The sequence below is a fragment of the Phasianus colchicus genome, chromosome 3 (assembly GCF_987193195.1).
Source record: "Phasianus colchicus chromosome 3, bPhaCol1.hap1.1, whole genome shotgun sequence".
NCBI classification, from domain to species: domain Eukaryota; kingdom Metazoa; phylum Chordata; class Aves; order Galliformes; family Phasianidae; genus Phasianus; species Phasianus colchicus.
The window spans coordinates 8880946-8901971 of record NC_143438.1 but is presented as its reverse complement, the minus strand read 5'-3'; the positions used below and the strand labels follow the sequence as shown (position 1 = coordinate 8901971).

General features: G+C 42.4%; 1 protein-coding gene across 2 annotated transcripts; it reads right to left on the bottom strand.

The window, feature by feature from the left end:
* Positions 1–6407: 6407 nt before the first annotated feature.
* MYLIP (myosin regulatory light chain interacting protein) lies at positions 6408–20090 on the bottom strand. 2 transcript variants are annotated; one of them, XM_090136897.1, is made up of 7 exons: positions 19872–20090; positions 18994–19200; positions 11230–11415; positions 10593–10790; positions 10134–10298; positions 8125–8545; positions 6408–7777 (listed from the first exon to the last, which is right to left on the bottom strand). In XM_090136897.1, exons 2-7 carry the CDS (start codon positions 19074–19076, stop codon positions 7688–7690), a joined length of 1143 nt encoding a protein of 380 aa, XP_089993023.1. In that variant the 5' UTR covers positions 19077–19200; positions 19872–20090; the 3' UTR covers positions 6408–7687. The 2 variants fall into 2 exon arrangements, with proteins under 2 accessions (XP_089993023.1, XP_031445255.1); XM_031589395.2 differs by having other exon boundaries at positions 18994–19184.
* Positions 20091–21026: the final 936 nt, after the last annotated feature.

The window sequence follows — 21026 nt, the reverse complement described above, 5'->3', positions numbered from 1 at the left end:
GGTCCTGTCTCTGTGGCAACCTGTGGCACCTGATGAGAGGATCTCTAGGAAGGAATACCACAATGAAACTGTTGCATGGATAAGAACCAAAATTCCAGTCCAGACTGGAGCCTGCTGCAGGCTAAGGCACAGCACAGAGAAATAAATGCTTAGAAGGATCAAACAATTAGCAACTCTCATTTACTGAAAACTATATAGGAAACATGATATTTTCTTGAAGTCTTTCCTGTCTGGGGTGATTTAGCCACATGTATGTTTATTCTCAAAGCCTCTGTAGATTCAAGAACATCCCTAGCAAAATCCCAGAATCACAGAGAGTTTGTTACATCCCTATTTAGCTTTTTCCTCAAAAGGACAGAGAATTATCCCTGCCTTGGGACCATACAGCTCCTTCAAATCCAGCCATCTTCTGCTTCTTTGATCATCAGCTCATCATAGATCCCAGTGCCTGCACATTTGTGTCTTGTGGTCTGCTCCCAGTGTTTGGGTTCAAGCATCAAGAGTGCAGGGTGAGAGTGAGCCAGAGGAGATGGGCAGGGCAATGGGGAGGAGAGGCAGCAAGAGGATTACAGGTGACCAAATTGGGGTCCACAGAGAGAAGATGATAGTGAAGGCAGAGAATCACACCTTCAGAAACCAGGCAGCTCAGTGTGGGATGCAAGAGGCAGCAAAGCATGCAGCAGCAGCCATAACTCAGGTCTGAGAAGCTTTACACTGGATGCTGTGTGGAAGCTGGAGGCGAAATTTCAATCTGGTGATCATCAGTCATCACTGAATTAGCAGAACAATTTGACTTATAGCTTCCTGTTTAACCATTTGCTATACTTTATGAAAACACCTTTTCCAGTGACTGAAAATTCATGCTTCACAGAATGTATGCCTGTCTGAATGTCTATTTTGAGAGTATAGCAAGTTTGAAGACATCATTTTTATGACAATTTTCTTAAGCTGGACAAAGTTACAAACTAAAATATCCTTTCACCAACATACATAGCTTTCTCCTTTCGAACACTTGTATTTTACTAGAACAGAACACCAACCCAAGGTAAATTTTCACATGCAAATAAACCTTTTTTTTGGCAGAAATGTATTTGATTAGAGCTGCAGTGGAAGTAGAACAGGGAGTCTGCGATAGTGAGGAAAAACTCCCAAGAGACTGACCATTTGGGCATGAGTATCTCTTAGTAGGTGTCCAGGAAAGTTGCTGGTGTTTCAACAACACTGCTGTAACCCTTCCACAAATATGCAGGGTAAAAGCAGGCACCACTGCTCTGGGAAAAATGTACATCAGTGAGATGGCAAAGGACTTGAATCCTCACCAGACAATCCAGGGAGACAGCACTTGGCTGAGGATTAGCTGTGGGGATTCTGTCTGCACTACCAATGCAACATTCTCTGTGGCTGTGACTGATGTTAGGTCACAAAGATTTGGCAGCCAGGGGTTGCTAATTTGGTGTTTGCATGGCTAAGTGTGGGAAAAGAAGCATGTGACATGGTTCCATTTATTATTAAAAACCACAGAAATGTATGTGATCGCTGGGGAGTTGTACTTTGTCTTCCTGCCACTTGTTCCATACCCTTGCTGGTTCTGCTTTTCACAGTCACAGGTTCCCCTCTCGCTCAGGGGCAGGATTTTCAAGACGAGTTACAACTATGCTGCTGATTTTACATTTGGTTCACCGTGCTCATGTTTTGGTATTACGCTTCTTTTTTTCCATTGCCACAGAGCTTCCTGCCACGTAGGAAAAACATCTGCAATAATGGCCTTGTTTGCATGACACGAGGGTTGATTTTGAGGAAAACCCTTCCGATAGGAACATAGCACGAGGGCAAAGTGGCACTGGTTGAGCACTTGGGAACCTATCTCAGACCTAAGATGTCTTTACACAACAGTGTGCCAGGGCCCCCAGCATAAGAAAGACATAGAACTGTGCGAGCAGGTCAAGAGGAGTGCCACAGAGGTGATCAGAGGGGTAAGGCATCTCTCCTATCAATAAAGGCTGAGGGAACTGGGCTTGTTTAGCTGGAGAACAGAAGACTATGGGAAGACTTCACTGTGGCCTTCCAGTTCTAAAAGGGAGCTTATTAACAGGAGGGAGTGTGACTTTTTTACATGGCCTGATAATGTGAGGACAAGGAAGAATCCTTTTAAACTATAAAAGGGGAAATTCATCTTAGATGTTGGGAGGCGTTTTTTACTCAGGGGTAGTTAGGCATTGGAACATGCTTAGAGAGGCTGTGGGTGCCCCATCCCTGGAGGCATTCAAGGCCAGGTTGAATGGGGCCCTGGGCAGTCTGATCCAGTGGGTGGCTGCCCTGCCCATGGCAGGGGGATGGAACTAAATGATCTTCAAAGTTCTTTCCATCCCAAACCATTCTATGATTCTCTGAATACATTTCTGTCTCTGTTTGTCCTAGCTGGAAATTTTCCCCACAGACCTTCCCTACTAGTCTCTAATGTCTCCTCCAAGAAGATTGCAATTATTCTTAAAAGCAAAAACTAAGCAATCTTTTTTTATGTATGTTTTACTGGGGAAGACTGGGTTCTCATCTATCTCCTACCACATCAGAGGGATATTTCACCCAGGGAATAGTGGAGCTGTAGTTATAAACATAATGTAAAGAACTTGCTGCTGCCCTTATGAATAACACACGTGTTGTCAGTGTGCCCTGGCGCTGACTGTATCTCCCAGGCAGGCTGGTGCTCCCAGCCCACCCTGTGGCTCTTTAGAGAGGCTGAGGTGGAAGTTAGCATCAGAAACCACAGCAGATCTGGAGGAGTTTGTAAGAATTCCAGGTCAGGTTGGGGCACCGACAGAGTATGTTAAGGTGAAACACTGAGTTCGTTGTCAGTGTACCCTGAGGGCTTGTTTGCTGCTGGATATGTCTTTTCTGTATTGCCACATTGGAACTCTGGCTTCTGAAGCAAGAGGTGGGTCAGCTTTGGCGTAACAGTCTGATTTTTGTGCCTGGTTTACTTCAGTCATTGCTACTGTTTGAATGAGAGTCCTCTATTGACTACTATAGTTCTAAACAAGGAAAACAAATACTGTTTCTTCAGACGAGCTGCCAACGTCTCTATAATTCCCACGGTTGTAGTGCTTTGATTGGAGTTGGGTGCCAGATGCATGGATTCCTCTGACAAACAGCTTTCTGGCAGGAGTGGAAGATCTGGCTCCAGAAAGCCTGTTTGTGTAAAGCGTTGCCGTGTTACTGTCTATCGTTACCTGCACTGATTTGCTTTGAAGAAGCAGAGAAGCTAGACACCAGTTAAATAAATAAAAACAGAGATAGAGAACACCTTGAACACACCCAGACAAGCCCTTTCCTACCCACTAAGTGACCCTGAAAGGGAAGCTTTAGACATTTTTGATCTCGCACCCCACTAGTAAGAGGAAGGATTCAGTTCTACTGATTTTGTTCTCACTCTGCCCAGTGATGGAACCCAATTGTCATTGCTGACAAAACAGAAAAGTTTTCAGGAACAAGGAAAGGTCAGCAAAGAGTGGGGACGCTCAGCTGGGTGACAGAGGAGAGGGTGGAAGTGAAGGCAGAGGAAGTTAACAGCTTTCAGGGGCAGGTTGATTCCCCTGCTTCACTTCTTGCCCTCCCCCAGGCTCCAAGCAGCTGGCAAACATTCTCCATTTCGGTTGGCAAGAAATCAGCAAGTGACCCGATGTTAAGATCTGGGAAAGCTGGAATGGTTTTTTTTCTTGACCTTTTTTATCTTTCAGGAACTCTGTGTATGCATGAGTGCTCTGACTGCTAGCTGCTGGGCAGCCCTAGAGACCCCCTGCTCTCAGTAGCCACAGCTCCGCTGGTCCGACCCTGAGGGTGCAGCAGACCCTGTTTCCCTGCTCTGGACACCTCTCATCTCAATCCTTCCTTCAGGCAGGGCTCTGAAGGCCCTTTTCCAGCATTGCTCCTGGCACCTCTTCCTAGATCCGACCAACCTTCACAGATAACAAAAGGACACTGAAACCACGACTGCTTTTACTACCCTCAGAGGAGACAGAAAGGCTCTGAGGGAAATTCAAGAAGGATCTTTGACCAGGCACTGCTGAAGCTAAGATTTGTCAAGGCATAACTTTAATGCTCTGTTCTCCATCTTTGATCAACATGCCAGTGTGCTGCTGTGAAGTGAAACGGCGTAGGCTGGCAGATGAGAATTTTCCCCAGGGGCATTCCATGGGGAACACAACAGAGCTGACTTAACAAGGAAATAAATCTTAAAATCTACGAATGCTGTTGTGTAAATGGTTTTGTAGCGCTCAGGGAATAAACCAAAATAATTTAAAAATACTAAAGCTTCTATTCTATATTTCTTTGGCTTTTTAACATTTTTGCTAATCTTGGAATGAGCAACTATGCACTAAAGAGCTGTGCTTTCTTGACAGTTGCAACATGAAGCATCTCAGCTTCCTGCCTTTGTAATTCCTTGCAGACTGAGCTTTCCCTCAAGCTGCAGGATTTAAAGCCAGGCAGCTACCAGGGGAGGGCTGGACATTCCCAGCCACTGTAGCCCAGGTGTAGCTATAGCTAAATCCCTGACTTCCTCATTAATATATAACATTTGTGCGTACCTATATGGTAAAAACATCTCTCCTAGGATTCAGACTCTCAGCCCACTCTTTGCATGGCTGCTTTTGAATGCAGCCCTGCTGCCAGCTCAAAGCGACTCACCCAGCTAGTCAGGCCACCTCCAAAGGCAAGTTATTCCAGTGTGGTTACTTGTAGTAGAAACTGGCAGCTGCAGCCTTTTAAAATGACCTTGTGTGTGCATGATGAGATAGCAGAGGCTGCACAGTGATTGTAAAGAGGAAAAACTGAATTTCCTGAGGTAACATTTTTTTGCAAAGATGGGAAGTCTTGAGTAGGAGCTGCCTTGGCTAGAAGTACCTGGTACACACAAAGGTAAGGTGCAAGAAACACCAGAGGAAGCGCTGTGATCAGTCCCTAAGTTCTTAGAAGCATTAAGGACACAAACTCCAGCTGTTCCCAGGAACTATTGTGTTGCTTCTCTTTCTTCCTACTGACATCTGTTACAACACTTCAGTGCTTTTCAGGAGAATCAACAGGACTTTGGCAAAGGAGGCCAGACTCTTTCTGAAGTAAGCTACACGGCACAGAGAGTTCAAGATTTCCTATTGTTTCCTTTTAATGCTTTTCACAGCTCTCAGCAGCTCACGAGGATTGGGCATGGTACTTCTTACATGAGAGTGTACTGGAACTGCACACACTGAGCAATGCACACTGCAGCAGCTTCAGATGGTTAAGCAAAACTAATATAGCATGATCAACTAGCTTTTAAACACTTGCAGAGAAAGCTATCTGAACACAATAAAGCTACTCATATTTTCTTTGCAAGTCACTTACTGAAAACTTAGTTTAGAGGCAGGATTCAGTGGGATACTGGGTTCAGAACAGCTTACCTGGTACTCAATTGCCAACAATTAAATAGCAGTTAGTTAAAAACACTCATTGCAGAGCATATCAAATGCATCTTTTCTCAACTGCAAAAAGCTGCTATCTCCTCCATACTTTCATTTGCCAACACAGACCTGGATTCCAAACAGCCTCAAATACAAACAGTACTTGACAGGCTCTTGCCTGAACCTGCACTCTGGCTCCCCTATTTGATCCTGTGCTTAGATTTGCAAGATGAGGCAGAAAATACCTACAGAGAAGTCACAGGCTCTGCTGGAATTTCACCTATATCATATAACCATATCATATAACCTGTCAAATCCTACCTTAATTAGAGTTCTATCTACTGGAATTATTTTTATTAGGATGTCTAATTACACAGCAGATCTAATTAGAAGTTATTTGCCTACTTTAAGTTTGATTTTGTTGAATGCTTTTAATCAGGTACCTATACTAACATCAATTTAATTAATTTACAATCCATTTCTGCCAGCTGCCATAGGATGATGGATTAGATGTTAATGTGACTGTATCAGCACTGAACAAAATCTTCAGGAAATGAGGATGCTTCAGTATCATTGTATATTGGTATGAGAGTTGGACAACTTTTCCTGAATATACTTATATACCTATCCCTTCCTGTAAATAGCATACAGGAAAAATACAACTTTTTTTTTTTTCCTAGAGCTTAGCTTTGGAAGCAAATTCAGTAGCACCCACAGGAAAGTTCTCCACAAAGTTAATTTTGAAGGCTGTTTCACAGTTGGAAGATGTCAGTTGTTATAAAATACACTGCCTAAACAAAGGCAGCTATTCACACCACTTTCTCTGCTCCCTCAGCATTTCTACACACTTCATCCCCTCTCTCTTAGAACATGACCCACAAAATCCAGCTGACAAACATCAATACTTAATACTTTATTTTCAGTTCAGCAATGCTGCAGAAGGTCTTCAGAACAAAGCAGCCCTATAACACAAAATAGATTTTTAAAGTCCTTTATTAATCTGAATATAAAAAGACAGAAGTTGCCTACAATATAGGACAAAAGCTCTTGCTTCATGAGGAAACAAAATTTTCTTTACAAAGTGAAAAAATAAATACCCTCTTAGAGTAAGGTTTATATGCTAATGTGTCATAAAAAAGTAGAGTTTTAATATTTTGACAAAATGTCTGTGCAAAGAAACAGATGCATAAACACACATTACTGCTACATTAAGGCAATATGAAAAGTATAGTCAGAAAGATTCAGTAAAGTGACAGTGTACTTTTCTAGCTTTGAATAAGCCAGTATTGCACCCAAACATGGTCTCTAGTTCCCTCTGTATCCTGGAGAATATACTAGGAAACTGGAGTCTCAAATGCCCAAACGGGGGGGAGGGGAGGTGGAGAATAAAAACATTTCAGCAATTAATAACCTAGCCAATAAAGACATTAACCAAAGAAAGCATTTAAAATTATGCATGACCACAATGGTACATGATTGACACTTTGATATCAATCCCCAGCAATAAAGTCAACTTCAGGGCAGCTGCCTGCAGCAGCTGCAATCACCCTCCAAGCTGGATGTGGATCTTCCCAGGTTTATACTGGGAATACTTTGCCTGAGAATCGTGGATGAAGACTCAACAGTGCTTTCCATAGGGCATCTTTATGAACTAAAAGACTCTCCTGATCTATCCTCAGCACTTTGAAATTAACCAACTTGTTCTGCCTTGAAAGCTACGCTATTGGGATTTTCTGTTTAAGAAAACTGAACATAGCTGCTTGATGAACCCTTTTAACTTTTTTTTCCAGTGTTCTCCCCCCCCTTTAAAGCAACTGACTAAAAGCAGAAGCTACAAGCCATACTAAACTGATATTTGTAAAAGCTAGTTTTACTATTAAAATAAATGGAATGACTGAACTAAAAAAAAGAATTGGAAGAGTAAAATAAAAGGCTGCATTGCTCTTGCTGGGTATAACAATGCATATACCACATTTCTCCAGGGCTCCCTAGCTTTTTGGCAACACTGCCATGCTACAAACTTAGACATGATTTTCCTTTTCAGTAACATAAATCAATTAACAGCTTTGCTCTCAAAAGTTGTCCCAAACCATCTTGGGCATGCTGAGCGAAGAATATTTATGTTCAAAAATGCAGTATTTTTGCTTTTCATCATGGATTGGTGCCAGAGTGATTGCTTTCTTCACAATCAATGGTTGCAATTTGTATTAGTGCAGTTTAAAGAGGACACGATGGGTTTAAAGAGTGCACGCAGATCATATGACAGTCAGATTGAGAAGACTAGTGTGGGTTGGCAAGTACACATGCTGGACATGCTCTACACGAGATCTGCAAACAGGACATGACTGCAAAGAAAAAATAAAGAAATCAGTTTATTTCATATTTTGAACATTTCTACCTTTACTGGAGACTATTTACACAACAAACAGCACTTCATGATCTCCGTATTTAAAACAGGACATTCTGAGAAAGATGCTAGTAATCCTTACTCTCACCACAATAGGACTTGCACAGCTAAAGCTTATCTTTTCAACTCATCTGAGCAGAATGTCCTTTGAAACTAGCTCACTCAGAGCTATTTTAAAACTCAGTTTTACTAACATCAGTGTGCACAAATTAACCCAGAACTGTAAGTATTCAGAAAACCAGGCTTCCACATCTTTAACTCACCCTTTAATGGCATAGGACTTACCTGTAACTGGGCAGCACAGGCCTTGCAGCACACTGTATGGCCACAGGGACAAAAGGTTGAATTTATTTCCTCTTCACAACACACCATACAAAGCATGGACTCCTTTAGCTTCCGTAATTTCTCTTGCAGAGCTTTTGTTTGTTGGCAGCTAAGACCCTCACAATTGTCACAGTTCATGCTGCTCTCTGAAGATTTCAGAGGGGAACTTGGTGGGGTTTGGTCACTTCTTGAAACAAGATCCACAATGCCAGCGTTATACAGAGCTCTTCTTGCATGATCATAAACTTCTTTTGAGGTTCTTTTAATGTCAAAGACATATTTTTTCCCAAGATTAATGTTTTCATTCAGGAAGAGAGATGCTAGGTGACCCTTTAAGTCTCGACTATATTGCATCATGACAGCACTAGTGACAGTGTCACACCTATAAAACAATAAGACAAATGCAAATTTGTTTAGTTAATAAGCACCTCTAGAATTATTTTTCCTAAAGCTGAAATAACATACTGAAATTAAAACAAAAATCAGTCTGAAATATTTCAGATCTATGACATTGTTTGCATAATTCTTTTGGAACTATTTTTAAAATAGAAGAGAGTGTGACATTCGATATCTTTGAAAAGGTACAAAAATCTGGTAAAACAATCAACCTATTGAAAGGAGTCGAGGTAATAAATATAAACAGCAAACACTTGTTTAATACATAATTCTGCCTGGCAGCACCTCTTCACATGGTAATTCTTTGATGCTACTTTAATTGTAATTAATAGCCTCTGGCATAACCACCAACACCTCTTTCTCTAAACAGGCTCTAAAAATGTTTTAGCATAGTGAAAGCTTGGTTAAAAGCATGACTTGACACTAAGTATTGATACACTAGCACTGCATCACCTGAATTTAATGATTCCCCTGATTCACTTAATGCAGTTCCATTTGCTAGAGTGCTTCAGCTAGCCTAACCACAGATCACTGATCTAAACCTGCAGAAGCTTAAGACATTGTCACCTTTCTAGACAATGTAGGATAAGAAAAGAACAAGGACTACAGCTTTGAGATGGCTTAAGGTTCAAGAATCTAAGCTTATGGGCAAATACTAGCTAGAATTTTGCTCAATTACAATCACAAACTGCAAAGGACAGCAGAAGTGACAAGCAGAGACAAAGACCAGACAGTTAAGATTGTCTAATAAGTATTTAAGGCTTAATTGCCTAGAAAGTAGTAAGAAGAATGCAAAATAAAAGTGCATGTGCAGATAATTAAGGAGAACAAGTCATGCTTAACATCATGCTCACAAAATAAGTAGTGGTTAGCTGCTAAGTAGCTGCAGCAGTTAGAAAGGCAACTAGTTTATGTCAATTACTCTCACTGTATTAAATTGATCTGATATGAGAAGCAGGACAGGTCTTTGCCATCTTCTTCTGCTGAAGTTCAATTCTTCTCTTAAATAATTGATATGTGGTAGTTAATTTAGAGGAGAAACATCACTGATGGTTACTTCTACTGATCAGTGCTGGACCTCACATAGGAGTGAGAAGTTTCAAAAAAAATCAGCCATCAGAAATCAATTATAACAGCTCTGCCTCAAAGAACAGAAGGGTAAAGACAACTGATAGCTCCTGGCATGAAACAACATTTTAAGTACGTAAGCAGAGTCAAGAGGAAACATAGGAAAATCGTAGGAACTGTAGGAAGAGAACTTCTGGCAACAAGAGCAGCCTAATAAGGGAGAAAGGAGTACATATCAAGTACACACACATGAGCTAAGCTACACATTTTGAAAAACAAGCTCTCCCCTGCTCCTTTGCTCTCACCTTGACTCATACACAAGGTATCATGAAATAAAGACAACAGCAAGCTTCTATCCCTAAGATGTTATTATTCATAGTAAAGTGCTAAAATCTTGCTTTTTTTTTTTTTAAATACTCCCATCCCACAGAATGGAAAGGAACAAAAACCTATTCAGCTTCTGGCCTTGAGGGAAGAGCTAAGTTGATCCAAGTGGCAGTACTCACCTGTAAAATGCATGGGTCTCTGTAATTGCTCTGTAGAGTCCACTTGCTGCCCTTGTACTGATCATCTTAAACAGGAGAACAACGCTGTTACCAGACTCCTTAGTAACAGTCAAATACACATTCTTCCCAGACTGAGTTGCCATTTGAACAACAGGATAAGCAATCCTAAGGAAAAAAAAAACGTTATTTAGATTTAAAGGGCATTTCCCACAACTGAAAGTGCACTTTCAGAAGTAACCATGACTTTTCGCCATTGCTTGTAATACTGAAGACACTGCTTCAAAAGTACATAAAGCTCAGAAGTATTAAGACTAATTATCTTGGTAAACAGGTTGTTACCCTCACAACCTACACTGCAATAGTTCCTTTCAGTAATTCAGAGCAATTTTGTCCATTTATGTAAAAACCAGAGGCGCACACAGTTCTCAATAATGAAAAACACTTCCACATAATACATACCTGTTGATGGGACTAAAGTCATCTTTACAGATGGATATGCCTTCAGGTCCAACACCAATAAGGAGCTTTTGCCCTTCACTGTCTCTAACTGAGTGCCACTCTACCCCATAGTTCTCCAGTGTTGTCACAATCTGTAGAACCTGATATTCAGCAGAAGCTTGACTTAGACCTTCCAGCTCCTTGTGCTTTGCAATAATGCTGTTGGTGAAAAGATGAAGGATAGATGAAGTAACTCAAGTACATGCTGCTACTGGTAGCAGGTGGGTGTAACATGGGTTTTGGATGACCTAGTTAAACAGATTACTCTTCTGGGTCTGAAATGACTGGAAATCTATAGCTGGATAAAACAGGTCAGACACATTTAATAGATTTCAAAAACATTCTGAGAATATTTGGAGATAATACTATAATTTGCTTAAAAACTATAAAAGCTAAATGCAACCAAAACTTCTCTTTTAAGCTACCCTCTCCTTAAGTATTCACCTGAATCAGCATAAAATACATAATGAAAAATCCACAGGAAAGCATTTTAGCCCCACTAGATACACTACAGCATCAGCAGCTTAGGTCATAACCAAAGTTCCGTGCTTTTGGCTTCCATATTATTCCATTATTATTATTATTATTATTATTTTACCTCTCCAGAATAGTAGTGGTGAGCTCTTTTGCACATAACTCTTCATAATTGTACTTGGCAGTGTTCTGGTTATAATCTCCAAACTTCATCTGAGCCAACAATGCACTGAGTTCGATTGCATGCTCTGAAGAACACTGAAGATTACCAGCCAAAAGATCTTCTTTTATATGCAAGAAAAACATATGCCTGCAATGAAATCAGAAATGTTTGCTTATACTAGATGATACAACATGTTTGGTAATCAAAATAGGTATCAAATACACATCAAAGGCACTTGGTAATCAAGTGAGTATAATAAGCATTCTGGCACAGGGGGAAGGAGCCCACCTTCTTGCTGTGCTCTTAAAGATGAGAATACAAGTAAAGACTGTCTGAAAGCATTATTAAAAGAAGCTAGCACTTCAGCATCAGTCTTAATAAAAGTTGCTTTCACTTTTAAGGCCACTTACTAACTTCACTAAGTAAAATACCAATGAAACACATAGGTTAATTTCCTGTGATTATTTCCTTTTGTCACTATTTACAAATTACAAAAGAAAATCTATGAAGAGCAGCTCAAACAGCATATGTAATTTTATCACACAAGGGAGAACATACTTCCTCTACAATGGCTCTGCCACCAATTAAAGATGACACTTTTGTCAGGAGCATAAATAAGAGAGTAACTTGGAATCAAGGCTAGTTTGAGATGAGCTGGAAAATTCACTAAGCTGTTCTTAATTACATAATAGGCCAGTCAGACAAATCACATTCTCTAACAATCACTAACAGCAGCTTGTTAATTTCCACTGTAGCCTACCTTTACTTCTGCAAATTCATCCTCATCTTCCTTCAGGGAAAGAAATATACTTTTCTTTCCACTTTTTCTTAACATTCAGCATGTTTAAGGATGCCAGATGCAGCAGTAATTATGTTTCACTGAGAAAGCCTTCAATAAATCAAGTTTAGTACTCACAGGGATACATCATAACTTCTACTATGACAGGACATTTTCATTCTACCATCTTCTCTAAAAATTAAATGTAATCTTTTTGAAGAAATTATGTGGAATCACTGAAGTTCAAACACTGGTTAGTGATCAGCTTTCCTTCCAAAAGGAACTCTGGATGTCACATGCAGCTCCTCTTCTAACACACTTCAGTTCTACAGGGCTACCTTCCCAGCATGATCCATTACGTATCTTGCAAAACGTGTGCTCATTCTTTGTTCTATGACAGTAAATACCAGAGCTCAGAAAACACAAATACCAGCCCCCCAAATCCACAGCTTCTGAAAGGAGAAAAATATTAGATATCATCCCATAGGCTTCTCCATTACATTTTTTTTTACAGCAGTATGTTGCAGCATTAGCACTTCCCCTTACAACCAGCACAGCAACACTGGTTGCTTGCCAGGCAAGTGTTCTAACTGCATCACTCAGATGTTTAGATGCAGATCTATGCTTCAGTGGGCCTGAGGGAAGTCAGCATTCCCCCCTGCAGAATGCAGATTTGAGTGGTGGGAACACAAGAACTTGACAACTGTCTCTCCTGTTAGCAGCCTATTCCTTGTTTAGGCTCCTCCTGTAGAAGTCTCGAACTTCTGCTACAATCTCTGTCCCTCTGCCTTGAGCCATAGAAAGGCATAGCTGGGGATTTTCAAGTGGGTGGATGGGTTGTACGTGCTCCTTTCAAAGCTCCATTCATAAATCTATCCATAAATCCAATCCAATTAATTATGAAAGTGTTGTAGCCAAAATAAATCCAAACAGTAGCATTTCCTTAATCCCAATCAATATTTCCTAAAATAAAAAGGCTTTTCCATGCACTTCTGCTCCTGCTAGTATGAAAGCAGGTTTTCTAGTTCTTATAACTACATACTAATTACACCTACAGAATTTCAAAGAAGAAACTGTCAATTTTATTCTCATTAGCTGACATGTTTTCATCTGCCACACCTAAATACTTGTATCTTCATTTTGTGTACTTTGCATACATGACAGCATAAGGAAAAGCCAGCATTCTGCTCTGGCAGGGAGACCTTACTGACATCAAGGGGGGGAAGTGAATAAACAAAAGATGGCTCCTGCAGATACAGGTGAAGCTACAGCACTGGTGTTTTTCTTTTTTGGACCTGAAATGCATCACAGGAAGGAAAAGCATCTATAAATGAAAGAATGAGGGCTGCAAGTGTTTTATACATCTGAAAAAGCAGTTCTAATTAGTCTTCCCACCCAGCCTTTTTTAAGATTATGCTTTTCCAAAAATACATCAATATCCACTGCAAAAATCAACACCCTTCAAGGTTACAAACATTACACCAGTCAGATTCTGTGACTATAAAAAGATTTTTCTTTTTATACACAATTATAGCCTTTTTTTTATCTTCAAACAGAAAGCCAAAAGAATGTGCTTTCACTGCTGAATACACTCCAGCAAAATAAAAAACAGGAGCCCTGAGGCAGTTAGACATCTAATTCTGTGAAGTGTGAAAGGCCCAACAGATCATCTTTAGAAAAGCTGGTCATATTACAGATACTATTACTTACCAGAAAGTATTTAAGGTTTTGTAAATTAATTTCTGACCTTAGCTGAGGTTCTACTGAAATCATTAGACAGCACTTAATCCATCTCTCTGAGAGCCTCTGGATATAAAAAAAACAAGGTGGGCTTTTACCACCTCTATAGATGTACAAGCTGGGCAGTGGAAGGGCACACAATTTTTCAAGGAATTTTAGTATTAGTGTTTTATACTTAATGGAATTCTTACCCAATGAGTTTAAAGCTGTTTTAAACTGAAATCTGTTGAGTTTCCAACATAGCTGACAGAACGCTTTATTTTGACTACCATATAATACAGTAATTGCTTTTGTTTCCATACCATTCACCACCTCAGTTGTAATAAATATTAACATGCCATGTACATGCTAGAAGTTCAAGAAGTAACCAAAAGGAAAGGCATTTTTCCCCTCTTCCCCCAATGTTCTTATAGTACATCCTGCCACTTTGTTACTGCTCTTGCCAAAGTTCCACTTAACCTTCAGCTATCCTTAGAAAACAGTTCTTCATAAGTAGAAGTGCACCAGAAGTACATCCATTTCTTATTGGGGCTGCTAGTCACCTTAACATTCACCAGGCATACTGGGACATCTCACAGCTAAAGATAGCTTTAAAAGCAAACAGAACCTTCCACTGCAGTCACAAATATGCTGCATTCTATAGGTGAGAGCATTGGTACAGAAGTCTGTGCAGCTTGAAAGAACATTAGTTCCATCCCCCCGCACCTCATGCCAGCTAGATATTCCTGTATGTTCAATTATGGAGTACCTTCTTTCAATTTCTACTTAAAAATATTGATAAATGCACAAAGCAACAAGTTTGTCAAAGCCACCAGAACTGCCTCCTCCCAAAGGGAAGAAAAAGCAGTTTGAAAGTTAGAACACACGTGCTTTTCTCAAGCACTGGTTACATGGGTGATTTTATATTCCTTTAGCCATCATGATACTGCCCTAAAACTTTCCACACCATCTAAGTCCCATGAGAATAGGAAAGCACTTTAATGCATAGCCATGATTAATGTACTTGCTAGTTGCACAAAAGTAATTTGATACTGAATATATTTTGGCATAAGTCACAAACCCACGTATCAAATCAAGTGCTGCTTTCCTCTCTCTCAGGAAGAACTGATAAGCAGGCTGATCAGATGGATTGCTACTACCAAAAACGTGTCATTACAGTGAAGTATTGATATTTCTAAGGAAAAGAGTTGAGATCAGCCCATTGTCAAATCAGTTGGAATAGAACTAAGGACTGCACAGAATAAGAGCTATAAGAAGTATATGCAATAGAAAATTCATTTCTCCTTCATTAACACTTACTGAAGATAACTACATACTTTAGGACTCAAAATTCTACAGTGAAAATTTGGCTCATTGTACAGCTTTTCCTGTTGTTGCTTAAACCAAAGGACAACAGTGCAAATAGAGATAAGTTTGCATACCAAGATATGTTCTAAACTCAGCCGACAGCTGAAGAAGTGCCAAAACTCAACCCTTCACCAATAAAAGTGCCCGTACCACTAACAGCTCCCAGATTAGGGGAGCCCATCCGTTTGCCAGACTTCTGGCAAGTATCTTAGAGCCCAACCCAAGGAACTGCCTGTCCTCTGCAGGTACGACACCCCTAAAAAGAGCTTCCAGGGTAAGCTCACTGCTGCTGCGCAGTAATTTACAACTACACAGCCTGAAGAAACCAAAGGCGCGATTGTTATCCCTAAAAATACATCGCTGAGGAAATAGATTATCGTTCTATTTTTAAAAGCAGATATAAACCATATGTAAAAGACAGCCTCGCAGTTACGTTCTTCCCCTGCTATCTTTATCCTCATTTGTGCTCAGCAGTGGGTGAAAGGTTACCCACTGCAACTCAGCTCTGCTTGCAGAGACAGATCCACGCTCATTCTGGTGTCCGTTACAGCAGACCTAATTGCACTGTAACAAAAGCTGTGGCAGTTGTGCCAGCATGGGACAGTGGGATATTTTCCTTATTTTTCTCATGGCCACGTGCATCTAACACTGGAGTTTTACAAGCTCACTCTTCATTTTAGCTAGCAGAACTACAAGACTTGGAAATAGCACACACAGCAGCCTCCAGAGCACTAATTACCTATCCAAAAGTTGGCAAAACACTTATTTTGAACACTTCATGAGACTCTGGGTTCTGTCAGAAGCAGACACACTGTTTAACTTGCCACAGCTTACATAAGAATACTTTTCAGTCATATTACACAAGATGAGCCACACGGCCCGTTCTGAAAGTGGGTGGGTAAACATTTCGTTGCTCAAGCAACCTCCACTTGAAAATTATTTCTGCTTTTGGGCGATGACCCAAACGCGGACTTTGGCTCTGCCGGGCCCCGCTCTCTGCCTGGAGACCGGGGAGCCGCACGCACCAATGGGGAGCCGGGGCCGCCCATTGGCGGGAAGCGCCGCGCTCCGCTCGGGTTACTCGCGGTCACCGCCCCTGAGCGCCCCGGCCATGAGGGTTCCGCCCCGCGCAGCTCTCCCGCAAACCCCGCCGCCGAAGCATAACCGTTCCTCGGCTTTCCACTCAGTAAAGGCAGCCTGTTGCCACAGCGGTCAAAGACGCAATGACAGCCTCGCATTTGGTGGCAGGAAGGCTTCCTTGCATCAGAATATTAAAAATGCATGAGGCTGCGATCTTCCAGTGATGAAAGATAACAGGAGCGCGGGCTGATGTTCAGCAGCCAGATCAGCTCCTCGCACAGCATGTACAAACCTGAACGACAAAAAGCAACAGAAACGTACAGCCAAGTTCTAAACATAAAGGCGAGACAAAGATCTCTACCATCAAGTGCTCAAACTGAGGTCAACAAAGCATCCCAAGCGTGTGGAGAAACCAGAACAACTCAGTGGTGACATTTGCTTTTAGTCATGGCAAAGCACATCACCCAGATGATTTTACAATTACTTGCAGATTTCAGTTTCAGGACGCACCTACAAGGCAAGTCAGCTTCAGAGGCAGAACATCAGGACTGAGACTTCCCCAGCTTTCCTCATGCAAAGACTAGAGGAAAACAGTGCCAGAAACACCCTCCTTGCATTGTATACCAGTGCATGTAACTGTGCTGCAGGAAACCAAGAATACCCATCTCTGTCATCCAGAACAACAACTTTACAAGTAAAAGTAAGAAGCAAGGTGTTGGTTGTAACTGTACAGCTCATTTTAACTCTATTCTATGACACACCTACCAATTCAGTCACAGGTTCAACATATTTTTATCTTTCCCTTCATCCCACACAAATTTGCATTTAAACTAAAATAAGGGTGCATGGCTTAACCCTTTGGCAGACCTGAGAAGGAATAGCAGATTTACTGTACCTCAGTGCCAGCACTACAGAAATACACATTAACCACAACCACTATGGAGTTCCAGGTCTGTTACATGCAAGGCCAGTGAGCATACAAATAAAATGCAGCCAACACAAACTATTTTGCAACATGGATTTAATTTTTAACACAAGCACTTTTAGCACATATTGATTGGATGTGGACTGAACAGCTCACTTCAAGATCGCATTTTATGTAATTATCTTGCAGATGTGGACACTCCTAAGGCCCCAGATAAGCCATTTCTCTGAAAAACATCAATTCATTTTCACCACAGCCTCATTTTAATAGACCTCTCGTTGAGAGTCTCAGTGTTAGACTTATTTGTTAAAATATCTCAGAACAGTCTTAATTCATACTTAAAGGAGAACTCATCCCACCTACAACCTTTTAAAGCCATCTTTATAGTGGAATATACTCATGGACTTTGATGTATGTACATACAAGTTCTATTGCAGCCTAGCTACAAAACCTGTCTCCTAGGCCCTTGGGGGTACATTTCACCACTTCAAGCTCTCTGTTAGCTTAGACAGCCTGCCAAGACTTGCACTGATGGTGTTGAAGTTAAGAAGACAGGTGCCTGCAAAAGCCTTGTAAAGCAGAACAAGCATTCAGAAGCAACAGCAAAACACCAATCACACCTGCACTTTGTTTCCTCAGATTCACCCTGATTTTGTCTGAGTGAGGAGATGCATCCAACACATTCAGGGGCAATCTCATCTGCCTCATCAGGAATGAGACCTTGTTGCTTCTTTTGTTTTACATAAAGATCATTTACTTTTTTTTTTTTGTACTTACTCCCACTGAGAATGCTTAAGACAATCTTTTTTGTGGAAAAACATTCAATAAGAGCCCAAAGATATAGCACAGAAGTTAGAATTTTCCTTAAAAAAAAACACACCAAACCCTGGATTTGTTGGAATGTCTTTGCCCAACTAAGTCTATTATGCAGAATAAATAAAGTCCTACAAATAGCATTCTGAAAACTTCAACCAGAGTGGGCAACAACCATTCCCCAAAGCCTCACCCTTACACATAACCAAAGAAAAACCTCAATACATCTCTTTCCATGAAATACACACCAAATCAGGACATCAGTTTCTGACCAAATTAATTATACAAACATTCTGTGCAGAACAAGAGTGTTGTACTTATGGCCTTAATTCTGAAAGTACCAAGTAAAGGCCAATAGCAAAAACACATTTTGGCACTAGCACCCAGACACTAGACTTCCATCTGCCCCATTTACTACCTAAAACAAAAAGCATTAGTTGAGAGATCAGTATTAAACTTAAGTACTCAGCTTTCCCTAATGAGAAAGCAACTGCAGATCAAGTGGTAAGGCAGTCATCAAGCTCAGGGAGTGAAAGCAAGCACTCCTCACTAACCTAAGGACTCGAAATCTCTAAGTCTGGCTAGCAGTATAACAATTTAGTTACTAGGACTGGCTACAGAAGCAGAACAGCTGTTTCTTTTGTAGCCTCACAGGCCCTGTAGCTGTTTGAAAGCTACTGTAACATGATACCAGACAAAAAGGAATTCAGCAAGTTTTTGCTCTGTGGGAGGAATTGTTTCCTGCCTTAGAACGACCTACAGTAACACCACTGAGCTGGGGTTACTATCGGACACACATTTGCCATATAAATAAGTTGTTACTGCTAGTTCAGTTTCCTCCAGCACTGATTTCTCATTTTCTGCTAGCTACTCACGCCTTTACTTTTTCTTTTTAGAAAGTGAATGCTTTTAAATAATGGATTTTTAAAACTAAGTCGAACAGGGAACATCAGAAGATGGAAGAAATAGAGCCTCCGCAATTCTCACAAGTTAACAAAGCTGAAAACAAATTTAGCTTTGCTTATAGCCATCTTTACCTTACCTGGTCTGTTCTTGTAAGATAAGATGCGGCTCTACAAAGAACTTGACTCTTAATTTAAACCGATAAGGAGCTAAACCATCCATCTGCTGGGAAATCCTGTTCCTCAGATTCAGCCATAGATTCTCCCCTTTGCTACCAGTGAACTGCAGTCCGAAGTAATCAACTTCTATGATCCCCAACCTTCTGCAAACCTGAAAGAAAGAGGTCCTTTATAAGGAAGGAACAACACGATTAGACAAAGATACCACGACTCAAAAATCGAGTTGCGTGTGAGCAGCCTGAAACGAGAAACCCTGTTCGTGAGCATCTTTATACGAACGTTGTTTTTTTTTTTTAATAGATTTTTCAAAAAGCAGCGTACAAAGCAGTACGTAAACAAGCACTGATAGCGAGCAGGCGACGTCCCCACCGGCCGAGAACAACGCGGACTTCACGACCCCCGGGGCAGAGGCCCACCCAGCAGCGCTCCCCGGGCGGGGCTCGGCTTTACCCGGGCCCCACGCACAGCCCGGGGCAGCGGCGTTCGGCTCTTCCCGCAGCTTCGCCGCACCTGGACCCGGCCTCAGCCACCGAGAGCCCCGCCCGGGCTGCCTCGCCGCGGCCAGACGGGTCCCTTCGTGCCCTCCTCCCCCCGCGTGGGGGGTTGAGATGGGGTTGCAGCAGCGAGGCCGAGGCCTCCCGAGCCCCCCCCGCCCGCATCCCCCGGCAGCCCGCCCTTCCCACGCAAGTGAAGGAGAAAGGCGATAACCATCGCCGGGCCGGAGAGCGGCGAGGAGAGGGATGCGGCGAGCCCTGCATCCTACACGGAAGGGAGGGGAGAAAAAGAAGGTGGGAAATAAAGGGAGACCGCCGCCCGCCCCACGGGGGACGCCTCTCACCTGGTTGAGGCAGTCCTCGCCGTTGGCTTTCGCCTCTACCTCCACCTCCATCACCACCGCGTCCGGCCTGGTCACATAGCACAGCATGGCTGGGGTCGGCCAGCGCCGCCGCCGCGGGCGCACCGAGCGGCTGCTGCCGTCACCGGCGGGGAAGGGCGGCTGTGGCTGCGGCTCGCCTCCTACACCCGCTCACCACCAAAACGCTCCGACTGACCACGCTCCGCTGCCGCCGCTCCCTTCTTATATACCCTCTGCCTCCCCCTCTCCCCCCTGCACGGCACCTGCGGACCAATCGCGAGGTGCCGCTCGCCGCTGCGGGCCGCTCCGCCGCCAATCAGCGCCGCTGTCCTCGGGAGAACGGCTGCGGCTGATTTGGGGTGCGGGGCTGGGCTGTGGGGCGCCCCCTGCCGGCCTGGGGGTTTGGTGAGAAAGGACGGGATGAGGAGAGGGAAGGCGCGGGACGGGTTTGGGAAAAACAGTTCCTTTGGAGGGACTTATGACGGGGAGATGAGCCACCAACATAAAAATCACCGAATGTTTTGCTTTCTCCACTTGTTCGTCAGTTTATTTTGGAGTGAGTGCAGGAAAACTTTGGGTTTCATTTCTGTTTTGCTTGCATACATACCTCTGCTGTGGCATTTTGTCCGATTTCTGTCTTAATCAAAGAGTGTCCTGGATAACAGCCAGGGTCAGATGCCACAGGAAGGTGAAGAAATCCTTCCCTAATGGTGTGATAGCACACTGTAGGTTTTACTCAGCACCCATCAGTGATGGCCAGCTTACAGCTGACAGGCATTCCTTACACATGCATTACACTCATGCAGCAGGGGTTGGCTCTCCTTGCTCTCAGTATAGGGCAGGGCTGGCTCCCCTCCCAGAGGCCTCACCTTTTCTGCATACATCAACATTCCTCCTGTTTTCTTCTTGTCTGACCTAACGCAGATGAAGGTGTTCTTATTATGTCTGCAGGAGCACTATCCTGCTTTGAAATCTGCTAAGCCTAAAGCCACCAAAATAGCTTGTAGCACTAAATCGCATAGATTGGTTAAGCCCTGTGCAAAACAAGCATTTTCAAGTGTGTCATCCGGATGCTGCTGTCACATAAAGACGTTCCTTTCTGCAGGCCCTCTGTGATGTTTTATTCATGCTTTAAGG

Excerpts from the sequence above, each read along its gene's own strand:
- MYLIP (XM_031589395.2), bottom strand. The coding sequence starts at position 19,958 with ATGCTGTGCTATGTGACCAGGCCGGACGCGGTGGTGATGGAGGTGGAG. Across the intron at positions 10,791-11,229 it reads ACCACTACTATTCTGGAGAG|CATTATTGCAAAGCACAAGG; the intron begins GTAAAATAATAA and ends TTTCACCAACAG. Across the intron at positions 8,546-10,133 it reads GAGACCCATGCATTTTACAG|GTGTGACACTGTCACTAGTG; the intron begins GTGAGTACTGCC and ends ATTGTTTTATAG.